Source organism: Gobius niger, assembly GCF_951799975.1.
Source record: "Gobius niger genome assembly, chromosome: 22".
NCBI classification, from domain to species: Eukaryota; Metazoa; Chordata; class Actinopteri; order Gobiiformes; family Gobiidae; genus Gobius; species Gobius niger.
This window is the reverse complement of record NC_136873.1, coordinates 18,494,260-18,516,474: the sequence shown is the minus strand read 5'-3', so window position 1 is coordinate 18,516,474 and position 22,215 is coordinate 18,494,260. Positions and strand designations below refer to the sequence as shown.

The following is a 22,215-nucleotide window of genomic DNA, read 5'->3' as shown; positions in this document are numbered from 1 at the left end:
CTGAAGAATGGCAATAGTTTTTTCAGTCTATGGGACAGTCACACCAGTTCAACCCCGCTCCTGTCAATGTGTAACACGGGCAAACGCATCAACAAACGCACGCGCTTCATGTCAGATAAGTCCGTGCAACAGCCGCACATAAAGGGCTGACTTTGCTCCACAGAATAAACATAAAAACACTACACTCACTGTGCACTCGATCTCCTGAGGATCCGTCGTAGAACTCGCTGCTCTTAAACCTCTTTATCCATGATTCTCACTCGTCTGGTCAGTCATCAGCTCCAGTTGGAAAAACTTTATAATCCACAAACACAGGCCTGTCTTCACCTGCCCCGCGCCCATCGCCGCTTGTTTTACGTGTCTAAGGTTGTAAATAAGCCTTAACTTATCTGTGGTGTAGCTGCTGGAACCACGCGCTGTTGTTTTGGTCAGTGGAGGCAGCGTGGGAGATGCATTCAGGGACAGCGGCGCATCTCCCTTTCCCTGTCTGATGTTTACATTCTCGCGTCCGCAGCAGAGTTGGCGCTACCGCGCGGTGCCTCATGGGAAATGTAGTTCTAACGTTTAATGTGATTTACCGGCGGGCCGCATATAATATAAATAAGTAATTATCTCGCGGGCCGCAAAAAATTACCTCGCGGGCCGCATTTGGCCCGCGGGCCGCATGTCTGAGACGCCTGTCTTAAAGGATCTATATCCTGCTATTTTAGCCATTCCAAAGTTAAGTATAGGCATTTATATGATATATTGTACCTCTACCACTATTGAGCACTCATTTTTGTGATAAATATAAGTGTTTTCTGGAGGTATTTTTCAAACCCGGAAGACACAACGCTTCGATTCAGTTAACTCCGCCCCCTCTCTCCGCACATACAACTTTACCGTAATATAAATAAACAGCAATAAGTGAAGTTACTTCACGATGCAGTTATACGGAGTTGACATCTGCAACACAGCTTCATAAATGGCTAACACACATGCTAATATGCTAACACACATGCTAATATGCTAACACACAAGCTAATATGCTAACCCGCGTTTGGATTGACTCACCGCTCTGGTCCATCGCTGTTTACATTATGGGACTTGCGTTGGTTATAAAAGTTAATCCACTTTGATTCTGGCGAAGGTTCACCAAACATCCATCAGTGACAGTCACAGAAAAACACCATTTTGGCTGATAGTCACTGAATCCCGGAGAAAAAAACAGCTCAGTGGCCTCTTCCTGAAAAGGGTTGAATTAACTCCTCGTCCTCGTAGCCAAACGCGCTTCTTTTTCTCCGTCCGTGACATTATCGTTAGTTAAGAATAAAAAACAGGTGTCCAGAGTAGGTAACGAGCTCCATCTTCAGCTGCAGCGCAAACATGACTGATCTGTTCAGACGCGATGTGTTTGTTTTGGCCTCAGCTGACCTGGAAGCACCTCGGGCACATCCTTTTTTTTTTTTTTTACAAATTAAAATCACGCTGTAAGCATAGAATTAAGACATTACATTACAGACGTCGAGCACTTCCGTTCCGCTGTTACGACAACTGAACACTCAGTCGTTCACCAGGATTCAGGAGGATTGTGGAGAGCTGCGTGAATGAAGCCACAAACCACTCTGGGGGTGTTTTTGATAAGGAAATAGCATTACAACATGGCTAAAAGCTCCAAAAAGTCGATTTTGCATGATATAGGACCTTTAAACTATATAAAACTATTCTTCAAGATCAACAAAAATAAAGTGGAACATGTTTTTTTTTTCCTTAACAACTTGAAAGGTGTCGATGGTGACACCTTGTATCTGCCTATACGTTAAACAGAGCGTGAACTGTGCCTCCAGCCGTACAAAGGAAGTCGCGTCGTTGATATCATCAACAAGACGCTCACTTCCTGCCTCTGAGCCGTCACCTCCAAACCAGGCAACACCTCCTGTACCTGTGAGCCCCCGCCAACAAACCCCAGTCGGGATCACATCTGGCTGGCACCACCAGCACTCGTGGTTCTACTCACAATGAACCATTTATTACCAGTGGGATTGAACCGAAGCAACGGCGTTCCCTCGTCAAAAACAGAGCACTTTGGTAACAGCGGCAGAGCTGAAGCACTCAGATTCATCTAGGATTATACAGCGTAATGTCATTTGTCCTTAACTAGCATATACTTATGAACTCTGAGACAGGGACAAACCCACTGTTTCAGTGGAGCACTGAAGACAATGCTCCAAAAACTAACCCAACACCTGATCTACTCAGGTTCATTGGACAATTGTACAATGACAAGTAAAGTATGCACTTACTTACTACTACATAGGCTTGCTGCATTGAGGCAGGAAACTATTGTAATGAACAATGTTACTGAAGAAACCAACTCTGAAGCTGAACAATTACTGTTAAAATCAGACAGAAAAGTACCTCACTTATCTTAAAATATTCCACATGAACATGACATACAATGAGACACAATTTACTTTGGCTAAAAAAGTAGTAAAAAGTATTACATTAAACAAACTGGGGAAAGTTAAAGTAATGTTTATCTGTCATTTAAAGCCACACCGCGTAGAATTTTACCCAATAAAAAAAACTGAAGTACAAGCATTTATATAATGACAGATATTTCCATCATTGAAAAATACAAACAAACATTTATGAGGCTCAGCTCTCTTAAGACATGACTGTAAACTTTACTGGGAGCGTCTCCAGCTCGTCTCCATGGAGATGTGATGAAAGGCAGTGGAATTTGAGATTTAAACAGGTTAGTTTTTCATCCAAATCCACTCTTTTGTTACACACTGCAGTAACAGCATTTTCTGTGTTGAGCAGGGGCCTCATTTATCAAGCTTGCTGCGCACAAAATGAGGCCAAAACTTTGCGTAGCCGCTCCTCTGCCCCAAAGTTGGTATTTATAGAAAACAAACTGAACGTGAAACATTGCGCTCCTCCACGCAAACTAAATAGCTGCCGTACGAGGTGCGCACTTTTCAGAAACACTGAGAGACGGGAGAGCAGAGACAGGACCTGTTTCAGGAAGTCAGGTTTGGTTTGGTTAGGTTTGAAATCCTCACTCACTCCACCCGGACACTGACCTCTCCTCACTCACTCCACCCGGACACTGACCTCTCCTCACTCACTCCACCCGGACACTGACCTCTTCTCACTCACTCCACCCGGACACTGACCTCTCCTCACTCACTCCACCCGGACACTGACCTCTCCTCACTCACTCCACCCGGACACTGACCTGTCCTCACTCACTCCACCCGGACACTGACCTCTCCTCACTCACTACACCCGGACACTGACCTCTCCTCACTCACTCCACCCGGACACTGACCTCTCCTCGCCTTCGGTAAAACCCACTCATTACTGCCTCATGTTTAGGGAAATCTCATTCATAAGTCACTTTGCATTGCCTTTTATGGTCAAATGGAGGTGGGCAGAGGGCGTGTCCAGAGGGCGTGCCGTGAGGTCCGCAGCTTTCTGCTCCAGGTGTAATTAGTGGTCAGGTGTGCGTACCGGCGCATACGCAGGGTTTTATAGATCGGAAACAAACTTTGCGTACAGAATTTTGCGTTACTTTCCTACACACTTTCAAAGTCAGAGTCTCATGCAGTTTGATAAATGAGGCCCCTGGTCATTAGGAGCATGTTTTGTTTTGCCGCAACAGAATAGTCCAAAATGTTAAGCGGTGTACCTTTAATGAGTCATTAAAGTCATTATTGTGACAGCCCAACTCACATACTGATTCTCTCATGGCCTACAGTTTTCTCCCCATAGCCCTACTGGACCCCAGGTCCGAAAGGAAAGCGATTTGAACCCTGGGTCCCGTTAGTGGCCTTGCCTACATTGTCCGTGTACACTGGTGTATGAATGTATGAGTAGGGATGGGCACCGTTAAACGGTTCCTACTTAGGCGGTATCGAAAATGTTTAATTCTTTCGGTGCCAACTTCCGGTTCTTTTTCTCTCCAAATGTCAATATATGACCCTCAGCGAGTGTGCAGGTACTGAGCGGCTTCAGCGCAAATGGAGCGAAGCAAAGATATATTTCATAGATGTAGCCTAACTTATAGCGAAGCAAAGCTATAACTTGCTAAACTTCTGTAATAGAGATGGCAGAGTCTGCGTCACGACTGAGCAGGACTGAGCCAGGACATAGACTACACCGGTTGTAAAACCCAGAGCGAAACAAAATCAGTTATGAACCAGGACTAAACCAGGACTGAATAAGAAACTTGAGCAAAAAAGAGCAGTGACAACAAGAAAGACGTCTTTACCTTTAGCGACAGACACGGAGGCGGAGCTTACGTGCTCTTGTTTACAACTTTACAGCAGCTGCAGCGACAGGAATATCAAAGATTGTTTGTTGTTTGTTGAAAGTGAGCGCTCACTCTGTATTAGACATTGTTGGTCCAGTTTTGGTAAATTGTTAGTGGCAGAGTGAGCGCTCACACCATATAAGGATCTTTGACGTGTGAAGTTGCTTTCATGTCGTCGAACAGCGCAGGGAGTTTAGAAAAGTTTAGCTGAAAGAAAACCATGTCCTGATGTGGATCTGTCCTGTCTCTGCAGCTTAAGAGGTAATAACGTCCTTTCTTTCTTTTTATTACAGCTTAAGTGGAAATTGTGCTCAAAACACGAAGTCACAGGTGACGCTGCTGCTCCTGTGTAGCTTCTGCTGTGCCGTTTTAGGAATTTTTCCTGAACTATACTTTTAATACACGTTATTTTTATTGAATTAAAATAACATAGGTATCGAAAAAAGTACCATTAAGGCACCGGAACCGAAAAGCAGGTATCGTTAAAGTACTTGGTATCGAAAAAAAACGAACGGTACCCATCCCTATGTATGAGGCGGAAAAAAACAGTCCATTTACCCTTTTTTCCATTTGTGCAGTGAAGGCAACTCAAGTGCTGAAATGATCAGCTGAACCTTCAAGAGTCTTGAAATTACACCCAAGGATGAACCAGACTTGTGCCAGATGACATCGTCGTCTGGGCTTTCCCAAATTGTTTAAAGAAAAACGCTTCTAAAAAATATTTCTCTATTTCCTCTGGCATTTACCAAATAGAAATAATTTTAAAAATGCTAATTGACCCAAAAAAGTAAAAGTTAATTCTGGCTTCCTGTCAGACACTGAGAAAAAAAATGCAAATGTGTCTCTTTAAGTGCATGTAAACATCTGGTTCCCACTGTATGTATCTGTATGAAGTGGATTGGATCTTTTCTCCCTTGAACATGACTAATGAAACCTGCAGGTCATGGCAGACCAAAACGGCTGAGAGTCGGCGCTCTCCAGGCACAGAATGTGAAGAATGCATTTGTTGAGCTGCAGCTTGGATGTGTGTGGTCATGCGTGCTCGGGTCAGGGCCAGAGGAGAGAGGAGAGGAGTGGGCCAGATAACAGCCCTTATCCCGGGCAGATAAGGAGCTCTTTCCCAATGCTACCGCGGAGGGAGGCGCCACTCTGCCCCTTACACTGCACTAAATCAAGCAGACACTCCTTCACCTGGTCACACTCGCTACAAACCTGTTTCAACTTTATGTAAAAGCCCAATACCTCACTGGTTTCATTATTAGTAGAATAAAACTCTCTGTAAGCTAGGAAGGGCTCTCTGCTTTCTGATCGGATCCTGTTAGAGAATGCATTGTTATTTCTCTAACAAAACAATGAGCGCCACTGGTGCCTGAGAGCCAAAGTTATAGCTGTACAACAGAGATGGTAGGTACCCAGTATGATGAAGAGCTACTCTCACACAGCCATTCCCAAATCCCCTTTGCAATCCAATAATAATACATTTACTCTATTCAAAGAAAGGTGTCATTATTCTGCAGCAAAATAACATAAAAAGCAACATCTTGTCAATTAATGTAGCGAATATAAAATTTCCTTTCAAGGCTCGAACAGAATCCCAAAATATTGTAAACAAAAACAACTTTTACAGTTTGGAATAGTTCTCTGAATCTGATTGGATTTGAACACGTTGACCTCACACCTGAGGAGTCGTGTTTATAAAATGAACTCAACAACAATGTGCCATCAAGGCAAAACGTTTCAATATTAGGTTAGAAATATGAAGTCAAATCATTTCCACAGTGAATACAAGAGTGAAAAATGCATGGATTTTGTGTCGGGTGAATGAACCTCAGAAGGTCTTTATTTAAAGTGATTCACGCTGAAGAATGTGTGAGGATCAGAGCAGCTGTGTACGATCCGGACGTGTGGACCGTGTGTGTGTGGCCGTGACAGAGGGCTGACGGAGGGTCGTGCTGCCTGCTTCCTCCTGGGGGCGCCGCTGTCCTGTGGGAATGAACCCTGCAGGCCTATCACGGGTCAGGGAGCGGCGGGACATCCGAGGGGGAGGCGGCTCGAGACGGGGGGGACACACTACGCTTACACGAGTGGTTTAAGGTGAAACAAGCATGCACTGGAATACATGTGTCAAATATATTCAGCAGGACAGGACAACATCCAAATGAAAGGCCTTGTTATATTCTTATATTACACTTTTCAGACACTTGTGGATGCATGACCTTGGTAAATCAACCGGGCGGGAATTCAGCTTTTCAGTATTAAGTAATAATCTCAAACATATCATCATTATTTTACACTTTGGTTTGTAAAGGCAATATAGATCTACAAGAATTGAATTTAAATCCAGTTTTTTCACTCCCTGAAACACAGCTGTAGCGAAGGGGAGCAAGAGGAGGGGGCCTCCCCTTCACTGCGCAGCTGCTTCAGTAAAGAGAAAATGAATAAGTACAAAGTTGGGACTATGGGGCTGTAGTGGAGCTGTGGCGACTGTTGTACGTGACGGAGGTTCATAGAGTGCTCAAAGTTGCGCTAGCGTCTCGAAACACAACATCATGTATGTTTTTAATGAGAGAACAACAAGGCAACATGGAAGAAGCTCTGAAAAGTTGATCTGTCTTTTTAATCCATGAGGAATCATCATTAGATCAGGCTCTCGCTCTGACAAAACACTGCAGGTCATGTCAGCAGCAAAGGATTCTGGTCTATCCACAAGACAATGCATGTGGTCACTGTAGCTCAGTATAGAATCTGAGTAGAGTTGCCAAAGGGGCAGAAAATTCCTGATAAATTTCCAGAAATGTTCCAGGAATTTTCAATGGGAACTTTAGCTCCAAAATGAGCAAGTGTTCAAATGCTTTTGCATTTTCTACTGAAGAAACAATCAGTGAACTAAGAGTTGCCCATTAGCTGTGATTTTTGAAAAATGAAACATGTATTTGACGTATACCCGCAGTCCCGACCCAAACAAGAGTGTGTGTCTCCACATCGTCAGGTCAAAACGTAATGCAGCTTTCCTAAAACCAAATTCTGCTTTATTCTCTTTCTAATAAATGGTGGGAAACTTGGATATTCTTTTGCAACGCTGTGATTGGTTAAATTCATCAGTACTGACCGAAATGTTATACAATTATACTTTATCTATTATAATACAATCTCTATAGACTGACATACAGGCAAACTAATATTGTAATACTGCACACGCATAAGATGAACACAGGGGCGGACTGGGACTGAAAAACAGCCCTGGACTCTGACCAGCCTGGCCCAAATTAGCGTAATTGTGACACTTCCACAAATACATGTTTTAACCTCTTACCCCCCGCCTTAACCGAGTGCATTTTCCCCAGATCCACATTTTTTTTTTTCTTTTTTTGATTGGTATCATCAGCCAAAAACTGGAAAGGTGGTCGTAGAAACAGAAGTAAAATCATTAATATAAATAATAAATAATAATGGTCCCAAAATTTAACCTTGTGGCACACCATACTCCATGGAATTCCCTTTAGATTCATATTTTTTTTATACTTTTTTATACTTTTTATACTTTATAATGCTTTACCCAAATTTAAAAGCTTCTTGACTGGAGAGCAACAATGTAACGCCTCATTTGAAAGCTACAAAAGAGATGCTAACTTTTTGTCACGTCCTTTTTGTTGTTTTTTTTCCATTATTTTTTCTATCATTTTTTGTCCATGTTTTTCTCATGTTCTCCAGCACATTTTTGTTTGGTTTTCTTTTTCTCGCTATTTTGATTCTTTTCTTCTTAGCTTTTAGATTTGGGTAAAGCTCGGTTGAGGCGGGACTGGTGGCCCTAGAGCCAGTGGCCCTTGTGTGCTCTTCCAGAATGGACATATGGCCAGTCCGCCCCTGGATGAACACAAACATGGAATAAGTCTTTTGTTTCCAAAAACTCTTCTTTGTATCGGCCACAACCTAAAACACCATCCTCTTCAAACCCTGCTGTCAGACGACGAAGAGGATTTCTCCGAGACCTTCCTTCTTTATTTTCATTTGTTTATTTGGTCGGGCCAGTATTTCACAAGCAGCCTTCAGACCCTAGTTATTCCTTGTTTATTCCCAGACGTTGAGAATTCACAGAATTTTCAACCTTAAATTTGAGCAATCTTAAAACATTCACGTGGTAGAAAAATATTCCAAATCTGATACAAATATAAATGGTCTCAACTTATATCGCGCAGACACCGAAGGCAAGGTGGGCGAAGTGTCTTGCCCAAGGACAATACAACAGTGTGCACCTTCAGGAGCTGGGATTTGAACCCCCGACCTTCCGATCACAAGACTACACGCCAACGACTCTACCGACTGTGCCACTGTATATATAGTCTATATAGAACATTCACAGGGAGCTGACTGGTGAAAAGGTTGGTGAACAAAGACAAATACTTCTTTACCGGACTTTGACACAATGCTACTCAAAGTATTTGTCTGCTGAAGGTCAAATGAAAGAATAATATTTTTGAACAGCTCCAAACCAATAACACAATGAAGTATACCAAATAAAATGTCCAACCACACACTGGACTTTGGGTTTGTTCATCATTTCACCCAATTGAAATAACACCAAGCTTTTACAAACCTACACACAAACTCAACACTCAGAGCAACTTCTGAAAGTGCAAACCTTGAGCTTTAACAGTCCAACAGGAGGCTGACATTGATGAGAGGACACAGTAAGCATCACTCTTCCCATATCTCCACTTATGACCCCAGAGACGTGCATCCGTCAGAAGGTGGAGAATATAGCAGAAAGGGTTTAGCCATTCCAACCCTCAGGGCAAATATAATGCTGGCTATTTTACAGCCATCAGTGTCAGGACAACTCTGCACTTTTTACTGAATTTACTTCCATGACATACAGTCCGTCTGGAAAGGATTCACACCCCTTCACTTTTCACACATTTGTCGTGTTCCAAAATTGATTAAATTGTTTTATTTCCGCCTCATCAATCTACACATAATCCTCCATAATGACAAAGTGAAAAAAAAGTGTTTTAGACTGTTTTGCAAATGTATTCAAAATAAAACTATGACACTCAAAACTGAGCTCAGGTCCTTGAGATGTTTCTACAGCTCTCCTGTGCTAAATGAAATGTATTGGACTTGATTTGGAAAGACACACACCTCTCTATCAGGTCCCACAGCTGACGGTGACGCCGGAGCAGAAACTAAGCCCTGAAGGCAAAGGAACGTCTGTAGATTCAGAGACAGGTTTGTATCGAGGCACGGGTCTGGGTAAATGTAGAGAAAATGGTTGTGCATTGAAGGCACAGTGGCCTCCATCATAATGGAAGAAGAACCACCAGGAGTCCTCCTTGAACTGGCCGCCCGTCCAAAACGGGGCGATCAGGGGAGAAGGTCCTTGGCCATGAGAAACAAGATTTTCTGGTCTGATAAAACCAAGATTGAACTATTTGACCTGGAAGCCAAGCGTCACGTCTGGAGGAAACTAGGCACTTCTCATCACCTGCAAATATCCTCCCTACAGTGAAGCCCGGCAGGAACTGGGAGACCAGTCTGAGGAGAGGGAAAGATGAATGCAGCAATGTACAGAGACATCCTGGATGAAACCCTGCTCCAGAGCGCTCAGGACCTCAGACTGGGCGACAGTTCACCTTCCAACAGGAAGCAAACAGGCAAGATAACAATGGAGTCTGTGAATGTCCTTGAGCCCAGACTCAAACCCGATTGAACATCTCTTGAAAGACCTGACAGACATGAGAGGATTTGTAGAAAAGGATGGGAAAAAATGCTCCTAATGCAGGTGAGCCAAAGCCAAGAAAACACAAGGCTGTAATGAGAGCCGGACTGAGAGTCTGCACTGGCCCGAGAGGAACATTCACCTGCATCCTTTTGGGCAGAGTTCAGAAAATAGTGCAAAAAAACAAGGACAAGTAGAAACAAGTATCTAACAGACAAGGAGGGGAAGCTGGCTCCTAACCCTAACCCTCTATTCTGTGTAAGACTGTGGTGTTTATGTTTTAGGCTGTCAGGAAGCTGAACTCTCCCCTTCCCTCCCGCTGCTGCCCCTTCCTAACTATCGCCTTTTTGTATCAATGTACTGAGAAAAAGTGCATTTTGATTTTCTACTTTACATGTGGTAAAACTGACACTAAAGCTACATTTTAATTAAGTTGTATTCAAAATAACTTTACAAAGAATGTTTTACAACAAAGAAAGTGATCATTCTCAATATACATTTTGTAGATTCCTTCAGTTTAACTCTGGGTAAAATTGATCCCTCTCTTTGCACCGTTCTCCTTGCTCCAAAGAGCTGCTCAGTCCTGACCGTCACATCACTGTACCTGTTTGAAGAGCTGCAGGTTGACCGCCATGGACAGGAAGCTCCTCATGGTGCTGGAGCGGTGGCTGACGAAGCTCTCCTCACAGAACGTGATGGGCTCCCCCTGCAAACACACAAACACACATCCATTAGTGTGGCAACTATTAGCCTTAGACAGTATGTGCCAAACCGTGGCTTTGCCTTTAAGATTTCAAAGTTCTGCAATGATGAATAACCGTTGGACATGTGACAGCCTATAGAAACAGCTCTGCCTTTAGGGGAAGACGTCTGATGATGTCTGGTCTTTGACCGTCATACAGGGAATGATGTGGTTACTGTGTGTGATCAGTGCTGTAATACACCTTTGTAGACAAATACTCAAATAAATCGGCTATACACTGCGTTAATGATTATTGTATTTGTGTACAGTGCCATAAAAGGTAAAAACAAAAATATGTGTTTCAATAAAAGTCATGGACGGTGTTGTGTCTCAGGGCTTTGAATCACTGACATTAATCTCAGACGCCTGGGATGAGTAGTTCGTAAGGTGAGTCCAGTTAAGGGAAAAACGACTGAAAGGGATGTTCCACATTATTGAGCAGACCACCATTTTCAAGCAATATGGGAAAGAAAAAGGATCTCTCTGCTGATGAAAAGCGTGAAATAGTTGAATGCCTTGGTCTAGGTATGAAAACCTTCAATATTTCACGAAAGATCAAGCGTTAAGAGATTTGTAACTGATTCAGAGCACACACGGGTTTGTGCAGATAAAGGCACAATGAGGACGGTTTCTGCCAGACAAATACATCAGATTAAGGGAACAGCTGCTACAAAGCAGCAGACAGGTATTTGAAGCTGCTGGTGCCCGAACATCAAGGTGTTGGACCTTCCAGAGGCTGCAGTTGTGCATAAACCTTCTATCCGGGCCTCCCCTAAATTGTTCGGTAACACAGTAATTACACTGGTACTTACGGTGGTACTTACAGTGGTATTTACAATGGTACTTATGGTGGTAATTACAGTGGTATTTCTAGGTACTTATTGTGGTACTTAAAGGATACCATAGTGAGAATTACAAGTTATGTACTTCTAGATACAGTGGTAACTCTTAGTAATGAAGGTTGTACTTCTTGTTTTCCCTAATGCTGTTTCATGTTGTTTTATAGTCACACAATCCTAGAAATTACGTCTGTATGTAGAAGTACCACATTTACTACTGATGAATTACTGCTGTAGTATTCTTGAATTACCAATAAGTACCATAGATGTATCACTGAAACTACTAGAAACTATCATTTAAAGTATCAAAGTACATAGAAGTATGACCAGGGGTCTCAAACTCATTTGGACCGGGGGCCAAAAATGCGAACCCAGTGTTGGTCAGGGGCCGCAACAGACGAAGCCTTTTATATTAAGTCAATTATGATTTAGCAACTTTTTATTGTTTGCTATAATATAACTTAAAATAGACTGTACATTACCTATCTGCACATTTTTAAGCTTCCAGAGGTTTCCAATCAGCCAAACATTTGCTGAGCTTCTAGATTTGAAATTACAGACTTAGACAATTAGTTTTTTGTAATTAATCCCATTTTGGCTCTGGGCATCAGTGAATGATCTTTCAGGAGTCAGGTCCAGTTTCTGTCTGTGAGCCTTTTAAAGAAATGCAAAATGTACAAATGTCATTTTAATTTAATGTTGAAAAGCACAACCAGGGACTGGAGCTGATCATGAGCACCAGCAAAAGCATCAGCTTCAAACTTGTTTTGCTCTGTGTTAATTTTCACCCTGTCATATAATAAACACATCGATGAATGTGTGGACTTGGACACTTTTCCAGACTCTGGTGTGTCTGAGATCAGCTCAGTGAGATTCACCTCATGTAAATAATGTGGAGTCACTGACCTCTGACCTTTTTCTGACCGACAGTCAGAACTGATAGGGCTTATATTTTTTACTGTCAATGTTGCTGTCATTATTTGCAGTATTTTAATACATTTCCATATTCTCTATTTTTAATGTAACTATGGGTCATGTGTTCGCACATGTGTCCTTAATAAAGATTAAATTCATTGACCTGATAATGTAGCTCTGAGAGAGAGATGGAGAGAAAAGGCTCCTCACTTTACTGGTGTGACGCTTTTAAACACTATGCAATGCAATGTGTTCGCTTTGCAATGTCCTAATGCTGGGTTACACATAGACACGATGCGTTACGAATGCCACGAATCCACATTCGTGGTCCAGGATCACGAATGTGAGTGGAATTGGTAGAGGTTTCACGCGCCGCCACGAACTGTTGCTGCGTGTTGTGATTAATGGCACGAATTATTACGCACTGTCACGAATATGCCTCCTGCACTGCTGCGTGCGGTGGCGCGCTGCTGCGGGCTGTTGCGGGTTATTGGGAATTGTCGCGTTCTGTCAAAAAATCTGCCAAGAATTGGGCGAATGTGGACAAGATGGCCTGCCGCGCACACCGGGTTGGAGGCGGAGCAGGGACGTCTCGCTCCGCCGTGCTCTCCCTGACCCATTGGGCTCTCGCCAAATCGGGATAAACAAAAAGTGAATAGACCAGCTCAGCGTCGGGCTTGTCCATAAACTGAAGAATGGCAATAGTTTTTTCAGTCTATGGGACAGTCACACCAGTTCAACCCCGCTCCTGTCAATGTGTAACACGGGCAAACGCATCAACAAACGCACGCGCTTCATGTCAGATAAGTCCGTGCAACAGCCGCACATAAAGGGCTGACTTTGCTCCACAGAATAAACATAAAAACACTACACTCACTGTGCACTCGATCTCCTGAGGATCCGTCGTAGAACTCGCTGCTCTTAAACCTCTTTATCCATGATTCTCACTCGTCTGGTCAGTCATCAGCTCCAGTTGGAAAAACTTTATAATCCACAAACACAGGCCTGTCTTCACCTGCCCCGCGCCCATCGCCGCTTGTTTTACGTGTCTAAGGTTGTAAATAAGCCTTAACTTATCTGTGGTGTAGCTGCTGGAACCACGCGCTGTTGTTTTGGTCAGTGGAGGCAGCGTGGGAGATGCATTCAGGGACAGCGGCGCATCTCCCTTTCCCTGTCTGATGTTTACATTCTCGCGTCCGCAGCAGAGTTGGCGCTACCGCGCGGTGCCTCATGGGAAATGTAGTTCTAACGTTTAATGTGATTTACCGGCGGGCCGCATATAATATAAATAAGTAATTATCTCGCGGGCCGCAAAAAATTACCTCGCGGGCCGCATTTGGCCCGCGGGCCGCATGTCTGAGACGCCTGAGTATGACCTTCATTACTAAGAGTTACCACTGTATCTCTTAATAATGAGAGATACAATGATAACTCTGTCTCTCAAACCCCTAAGACATGTATTTACACAATCTGTCTGTGATCACAAAAAACAAGAGCCAGTTGTTCCTATGTTTGTCTGTCGGCTAAATGGGTATTGGTGTGGCCTTCTGTGGTGTAGCTCACAGGCTCACGGCGGGCCATCACATAAACTGACTGCACACGGGTACCGAGGCTCCCCAGGGCCCATTCACACCAAACCAGAGGCGACAGCTGCCATGGGATCTGCACATGTTCCCACCAGGATGTGCATCTTTCAGAAATGTTTAGCACAGATCAATATAAGCTACTTTAACCTCCAAGATAAGAGCATTACAACACTTTTTTGTCGTGTATTGATATGTCAAAAATATTCGCAGTTTCGGATTGCAACTGAGCTACATGCACTCCGTCGAATGTAGCTTATTTACACGCCCCGGCGAATTCGGCGGCGGAGAAGTATGTCAAGTCTAAAGGTAGCCAGCCTCTAATCGCCAAGGGTCTGATGTTCCTCCTCGGCATGTGCCTACAACGACTTCATCACAAAAAGTTTGTAGAACACAAAGGTTTACACACCGGGCGGCGCCATGAGTGCGGAGCTCTTTACGCACCACTGGACACAGCAAGTCTCCAAGAACTGCTCCAGGTACAGGTTCCAAAGGTGTGCTGAAGTCTTCCCGGAGCAGCGCAGTCTTCACGAGGCAGACGAGGGTTTCTTGCCCTCAACTCCCGACTTAATCCACATATTATTAATTCATACGATTCATACGATGACTGGATGTCGCTATAACCAAGAAATAAGAATAATGCCAGTTTTACAGCTTTCTGTTTTTTTCAATTTGGTTAATTGATAAGTTTAAGTCTCGCTTTCCAAACACAGCACCAAAAACACTCACTGCAAAAAGTATTTGACTAGATCAGTATAAACATTTCAATTTGAGCAAAATAATCCAAATTTTTGTTGTTTTGACTAGTTAAGAAGTTGTTGGGCATTTGTCCTAGACTATTTCACTTGTTCTGAGATGTTTCGGACTCGTTTCGATACATTTCGTCCTTATTTCAGGTCATTTTCTTTGCCAATGGGGTAAGAAAATTGGTCTTGTCTCATTGGCAGTTTTACTTTCTTATTTCAAGCGAGATTTACCCTAGAACTGGTCTGAAATGTCCTCAAACAAGCAAAGTAAACTTGGTCTGATCAGGAGTGTCTAAATGAGTGAAAACCGCTCAAAACAAGATACATTTCCTCAATTCAGGTCATTTAAGCCAATGCTTGATATTTACTTTCTGTAGTGCTCACAGCAGCTTTTGACTTGAGGGTTGGACTTTTTTGGAAACAAAGCTTTTGACATGGATTATGACACAGATTGGATCCTACACATTTGTCTGTTGCACCGGATCTATCAATCTATCAATCTTTGCAGCCAAGTACTGGACTAGACACGACACATTCTCATACTGAATTGAAACATTGAAACTCTTGAGATTATCGTAAGCCGAGGACCAAACCTCCACAACCTCTCTACTGACAACAGCTCCCCCATCCTTATTCTACTTCACAAAGGCCTTGTGCTCTTATATACCCGCCGAGTCCACTCTAATTAGGAGCGCCTTGTTCCGACGTCTTCATTATACCAACTTAGAGCTATAGAGTGAAACAATGCAATATCAAAACAGCATGAATACAAAAATATATTGCAACAAATTGGGGGGAAATGTCCCACGAAGAAATCAAACGACATCATTACTATAACTTACATCATAAACCTTTGGGCAAAAAGACACACAATGCAGCGGCAAAGGCACTGCGGGCCAGTCGCCGGAGCCAGGGCCTTTCACATTCAGCTTAATTAACACAATTCTCATTTATTTCTACGGATACAGCGCACTGTTCTGCTCTAAAACAACTGTGTGTTTTGTCTTATCCAGGCTATGCACGCCGAAGCTCGCCTGGTTGTGGGGCGGGGGCATTGGCCTGAATTACATCAACTTTCTAAGGAACAGGCAACGGTGAAAAGCTGGATGAAAGAGGGTTTGGTTCGTAATGGCGCGCTGAAGGGCCTACAGTGAGAACAATGAGTTGAGAAAGTTGGAGCATAAATAAGCTCGAGTCCTGGAGTCTAAAGGGAGGCCGAGGAAAAAGGACTTCCAGTAGCGTATATTAAAGAGGACATGCCCTACAAAGTCAGCTTTTTCTTTAATCCTCGAAAAAATACACTGTTCAATCACAAAGTGTGTGGGAAATGGTTTAAGAATTACGAACAGATTTTCAGTAAAAGCTAGTTTGCTTGACTGCCTCGGCCTTGTCAAACTGAATGTCTTCCCCATCGCTTTCCATTTATATCAATTAATTGCCCCGTTCAATACATTAAAAAACGACACCATTATGAAGCTTTTTTAAAGTGATAGTCTCAAATGCACATGTTTGCCTTAAGGCGAGACACTGCAGGTGAATAGGGGAAAAAAAATAAATGTAGAGATATCAATTTGAAACTTTTGCTGAACATCAAAGATATAAATATGAGAAAAAAATGTATTGCACTTTTTCTGTCATTTTATGTTTTCACGTAAAAAATAAGGCATTTTGAGCATTAAAATGGCCAAAATTCCCTATATTTTGGGCAACGAAATCAAAATAATGGATTGAGCCAGATTAAATTTTATGGTATTATTTTATTGACATGTTAGCAACTAAGATGATTTCAGAGGGGATTTTGGATATTTTGTTTTTCAATAAACTAATCATCAGTAAAAATTTTTTGCAAAAACTCAAATTTCGCCTGTTTTTTTGGTTTCAAAACTGAATAAATCAGGCTAGGAATTAGATATAAAAAAATCCCTCTGAAAAAAACCTTCAAAATCTTGTTAGGTCTCAGACTGGAAAGTTTGGAGTCTGTGGGAGCTTCTATAAGGGCTCAGGCTCTGCCCGAGTGCGGCTTCTCTCATTCAGAGAAAACCAGCCCTGAAGTTTTGTAGCGAGTGCGCATGCTCGGCCCGTTCTTCAGCTTTTCCGCTCCAGCGTCTCGTAGGAGGAAAAACACCATATTTGGGTGAAAGCGTCATCACGGGGCCCCTTAGCAGGACACGTGGATGTAAAATCTGTCAATATTTATGAATGAAAACCCGCGGGAAAGACGGCCTTTCTACGTGGCGCAGCTGCTACTTCCGGGTTGCCCCCACCTCGCATACAAAACATCATAAAATAAACATCATCATTTTTATATCTGACATAAAAACTAAGATGTAAAGGGAGGAAAATAGATACAAATCTCCACTTCGACCACTGCGTGAAAAATCAATACTTTCACCTGCCGTGTCTCGCCTTAAAGAGACTATACAGAGTTTAAAAATGTTAAGTATTTTCCTCCCCCGACATGTTCCAGTCCTAATGTGTAGAATGAGCTCAGACCTGTTCACCACTAACCTCTAAAATCCTGCACTGTCACTCAAAAAGGCGTTAATTCGGGTCTGAAGTGCCGTCATGCACAAGCTTAGTGTGGCATGTGCAGTAACGCGTCTGACCTCAGGTGGCAGTAGTGAGTATAAAATGGCAAAGTTGCATCTAGCCCCTTTAAGTGCTCAGAATTACACTTTTAAGACAGGGTATTCATCTTTTTACACTTATTTTGTTTCAAACACATTTTGCTTCTCGATCGAAAGTAGTTTGTACAGAGTTCTCCTTTCCCCTATTCCAAACACAGCGCCCCCTGTGGCTTTAACATCTGGTCCCCTCCACACTTCACCCATGCTCCTGTGAATGCTGGTGCTATTTCCATCCCTTTCAACAGGCACAAGTGCGGGGCCGGGCGGGGTGGCGTCCGTGTGAGCACAGCCTGGTGAGCCGCAGTCATCGGCACAGAGCTGACAACTCAGCGAGACTCCGCACCGGTGATCCTCGCACGTTCTGTCGAGGCGTGTGGAACGGTGAGGGTAAAACATCTCACCCAGGGCATTGGAGACGGGTTTGATCAATACGTCTGGTTGATCGGTACTTTAAGGTTAAAGAGACTAGATGCAAGTTGGTCATTTTATGCTCATTGCTGCCACCTCAGGTCTTATGCGTAACTGCAGGTTCTATATAAAGCCTGAAGACCTGAAGCTTCACCTTTTTGAGTGACAGTGCAGGATTTTAGAGGTTGTGGTGAACAGGTCTGAGCTCATTCTACACATTAGGACATGGCTGGAACATGTAGGGGGAGGAAAATACTTGGTTTCAACATTTTTAAACTCCATATAAGGTTAAGGTGTACTTGATTGTCCCCATAGGGAAATTTGTCCTCTGCATTTGACTCATCCTTCGATACCACTGGGGTGACCCTTAAGGAGCAGTGGGCAACAGCAGTGCCCCGCCCGGGGATCCATCTCCAGACGTCAGGCTGGGGGATTCACCTATTGTACATGTTTTTCGTGGTAAGGGAGGACCCGGACTCACAATCATTAGGGGAATTTGACATGGCCAGAAACAGCGCGTCACGTTCTCTTCTGCACATGCTATTATTTAGTAGGGATGCACCGATACCGATAACAGTATCGGGCCGATACCACATGCTTGTACTCATACTCGTACTCATTCATGAGGTCCCGATACCAGAAACCGATACCTTTTGACGTGCGGCCAGCGCAGCTACGAGGCGCAGCTCTCAGCTGAGGAGAGAAAATAGCAACAAACTGGAGAATTGTTTAGTGTAAATACAATAATCCACATAGAGCTGACTTTATTACAGACTGCGCTCTCTAAACCAGAGTCTGACCTGGATTTAACCAGAGCTTAATGTTGTTAGCGCTGCAGTGTCTGCAGTGTTTACAACATACAGGCTAACGTTGCTAACTCGCAGCTAGCAGTTTTGGCGATTCTGACGCCGTTTTAAGCCCAGGGGTTTATTCATCTTAAAAACTAACCCAGCGACTAAAAAGTCCTCAGAAAATCCAAACTAAAGACATGCATGTTTATATTGAGTGAAAATGAGCTGCAGCAAAACAATGAAAACGCTGTAGCTACTCGCCAAGTTACCACACGAGAAAATCTACAGGAGTTGAAGTAAAGACGAAAAGAGACCATTTAAGTAACATCTCAATACTATTGTCAAATAAAAACACATAAATGAATAAAGCACAGTCATTGGGAGCTTTTGGACATGGGCTTTTCCGTCTATGGACAGTGCAATAAAAAAAAAAAAATTATATTGAATGAAAATAAAATAAATAAATAAATGGCATCAGCACAATTCTAATATAACTGCTCGTAAATGTGTCGCCTACTTTACTTAAGGAAATGTACATGAGTAAATTTACTAATTACAAACCAATCTGCTGTGAAAAAAGAAAGAATGTTGAAGAAATTGCCTTGTACTCGTATCGGTATTCGGTATCGGCGAGTACTTAAATCCATGTACTCGTACCGGTTTCAGAAAAAGTGGTATCAGTGCATCCCTATTATTAGACAGACCAATAGCATTTGCAGACAGCAAAATATATTGTCTCCATGGGTTCTTGATTGTCTAAAACCACTAACCCAGTACTTTTGTTACAAACATATTTAAACACATGCTGATCAGGTTCACAGAGTCACACAAGCGCAACACAACACCTGATCGACGCAATTTATTTGAACGACTGCACAATGACAAAGCACTTACTTACTTACTCTGAAGTCAATTTGTGCATTCGCAAAGCAGTTCAGTATTATCTAATCATTTCATCTAATCGCAATACTTGAGGTGTTTTTCCAATATTGCACAGCCCTGTGAAATTATTAAAATCATATAAAGCCATAATATGAAACAGTGAATGAATCAAGGAATCGGGACCCGACCCATGAGAAAAATCTATTTTAAAACAGTAAATACAAATCCTTTCAAAGCGACTTTTTTTTTTTGGTTACCTCAACCCAGTTTTTGAAAAGTCTTCCTGAGCGTGAGGGAACTGTGAACTGCACATTCCGCCTCGCCCCGGTGCCAGAGGGGAGCCGCCAGTTTGTTCATATATATACCGCCTGTACACACTTACAAGAGAGCAGTCCCATCAATAATGTACAATCTCGTCTCTGCCAGTCCACAAAGTCCAATTAATTTCAAAGGCAGTGGAACAAAGACTGGCCCTATTTGACAAACAGGCCGCGCGGTAGTCAGACTTGATCAGCAACACGGGCCGGGAGCGGAGGGGAGTTAACAGGTTTAGTAAAGAGAGAAGAGACCAAAGGTGGCTAAAGAGGATCTTCAAACGGAATGTCCAGCCTCTTTAGAGCAGTTTGACATTTGGGCGTCTCAGGCAAGCCCACCGAAGACTCCAGCACACACGTACAGGCAGAGAGAGGCTAAAAACACACACACACAGGCAGAGAGGCTAAAAACACACACGTACAGGCAGAGAGAGGCTAAAAACACACACGTACAGGCAGAGAGAGGCTAAAAACACACACGCACAGGCAGAGAGAGGCTAAAAACGCACAGGCAGAGAGAGGCTAAAAACACACACGTACAGGCAGAGAGAGGCTAAAAACACACACGTACAGGCAGAGAGAGGCTAAAAACACACACGCACAGGCAGAGAGAGGCTAAAAACACACACGCACAGGCAGAGAGAGGCTAAAAACACACACGCACAGGCAGAGAGAGGCTAAAAACGCACAGGCAGAGAGAGGCTAAAAACACACACGTACAGGCAGAGAGAGGCTAAAAACACACACGCACAGGCAGAGAGAGGCTAAAAACGCACAGGCAGAGAGAGGCTAAAAACACACACGTACAGGCAGAGAGAGGCTAAAAACACACATGCACAGGCAGGGAGAGGCTAAAAACACACACGCACAGGCAGAGAGAGGCTAAAAACACACACGCACAGGCAGAGAGAGGCTAAAAACACACACGCACAGGCAGAGAGAGGCTAAAAACACACACGCACAGGCAGAGAGAGGCTAAAAACACACACGCACAGGCAGAGAGAGGCTAAAAACACACACGCACAGGCAGAGAGAGGCTAAAAACACACACGTACAGGCAGAGAGAGGCTAAAAACACACACGTACAGGCAGAGAGAGGCTAAAAACACACACGTACAGACAGAGAGAGGCTAAAAACACACACGCACAGGCAGAGAGAGGCTAAAAACACACACGTACAGGCAGAGAGAGGCTAAAAACACACACGCACAGGCAGAGAGAGGCTAAAAACACGCACAGGCAGAGAGAGGCTAAAAACACACACGTACAGACAGAGAGAGGTTAGAAACACACACGTACAGGCAGAGAGAGGCTAAAAACACACACGTACAGGCAGAGAGAGGCTAAAAACACACACGTACAGGCAGAGAGAGGCACACATTAAGCTGTTGTGGCATTGTGATGGGCTCATACCGGTTTGTATCGGAGTGCGTCCCGATACGTCCCAAAGAGAGCAGCCTGCGCCCGGAGAAAGGCCCGGGCCACTCCGCACCCAGTGGCTGTGGACTGCTTCTTCAGCTTGCTCTTCAGAGAGGACACCTGGAGACGAGACGGGAATATGAGTGGACTGGTTGGTAGAGCAGAAGAAATACTCAAGAACTGTAAGAGTGACATTACTCTGAAGCTGATTTATGTTCAGGTTGTGGCGCAATATGACAGAAAAACATTGTGCTCGTTATGACTTAATTATGACTTAATGTGGAGATTATATTGATAAAGCTATACTGATCTAAAACCATGCTATTTTCTGGCTGCTGATCCCGTCAGATCTCAGAAGCTGAAATCTAAGAAAGGTGACAAAGCCATTTCAAATAGTTCATTTAAAAATTGCTCAAAACACATCTCCAAGTATGTTTTTGATGATGTGATGTAGGGATGTTACCGGCTGTCCCGTGAAGGCAGGCAAGGAGGCATCAAACTCGTGCTCAAAAAATGATTTATTTACAAAAAACATGCAAAATAAAGCGAAACAAAAAGCCTAGGACTTAAAGAAACAAAGGAGACAAACACAAAAAACTGGGTGCAGCCTCACGGCAAGCTGCTCTCCTCTTGACAATCAACCCCTACCAAGATTAGTAGTGCCCCACCTGGTATGGTAGCAACCACTCCACAGGGAAGGGAGGTGGGCAAGTGGTCTTTAATATAACCAAACCAAAACAAAGATAAGCAATAATCAATCACAAATTATACACACAATAATCAAATCAAATTAAAGCAATATACTTGACGACAGGAACCTTAAAGAAACCATACATAACAAATGAAACATGACATCCCCCCTTTAAATCAATCCCAGTGCTGCAGCCCAACATCCCCAGGTGTCACCACTGATCACCCAGCTGAGCTGACAGC

The 22,215-nt window shown here is 43.4% G+C and overlaps 1 protein-coding gene across 1 annotated transcript in view; it reads right to left on the bottom strand.

The window, feature by feature from the left end:
• dennd1b (DENN/MADD domain containing 1B) overlaps positions 1-22,215 on the bottom strand; it is a 318,027-nt gene that overhangs the window by 66,855 nt on the left and 228,957 nt on the right. The window contains exons 13-14 of the mRNA XM_079580929.1: positions 21,277-21,402; positions 10,621-10,722 (exon numbers count right to left, since the gene is read on the bottom strand). Coding sequence (XP_079437055.1) covers positions 10,621-10,722; positions 21,277-21,402 — 228 coding nt within the window. The remainder of the gene's footprint in view (positions 1-10,620; positions 10,723-21,276; positions 21,403-22,215) is intronic.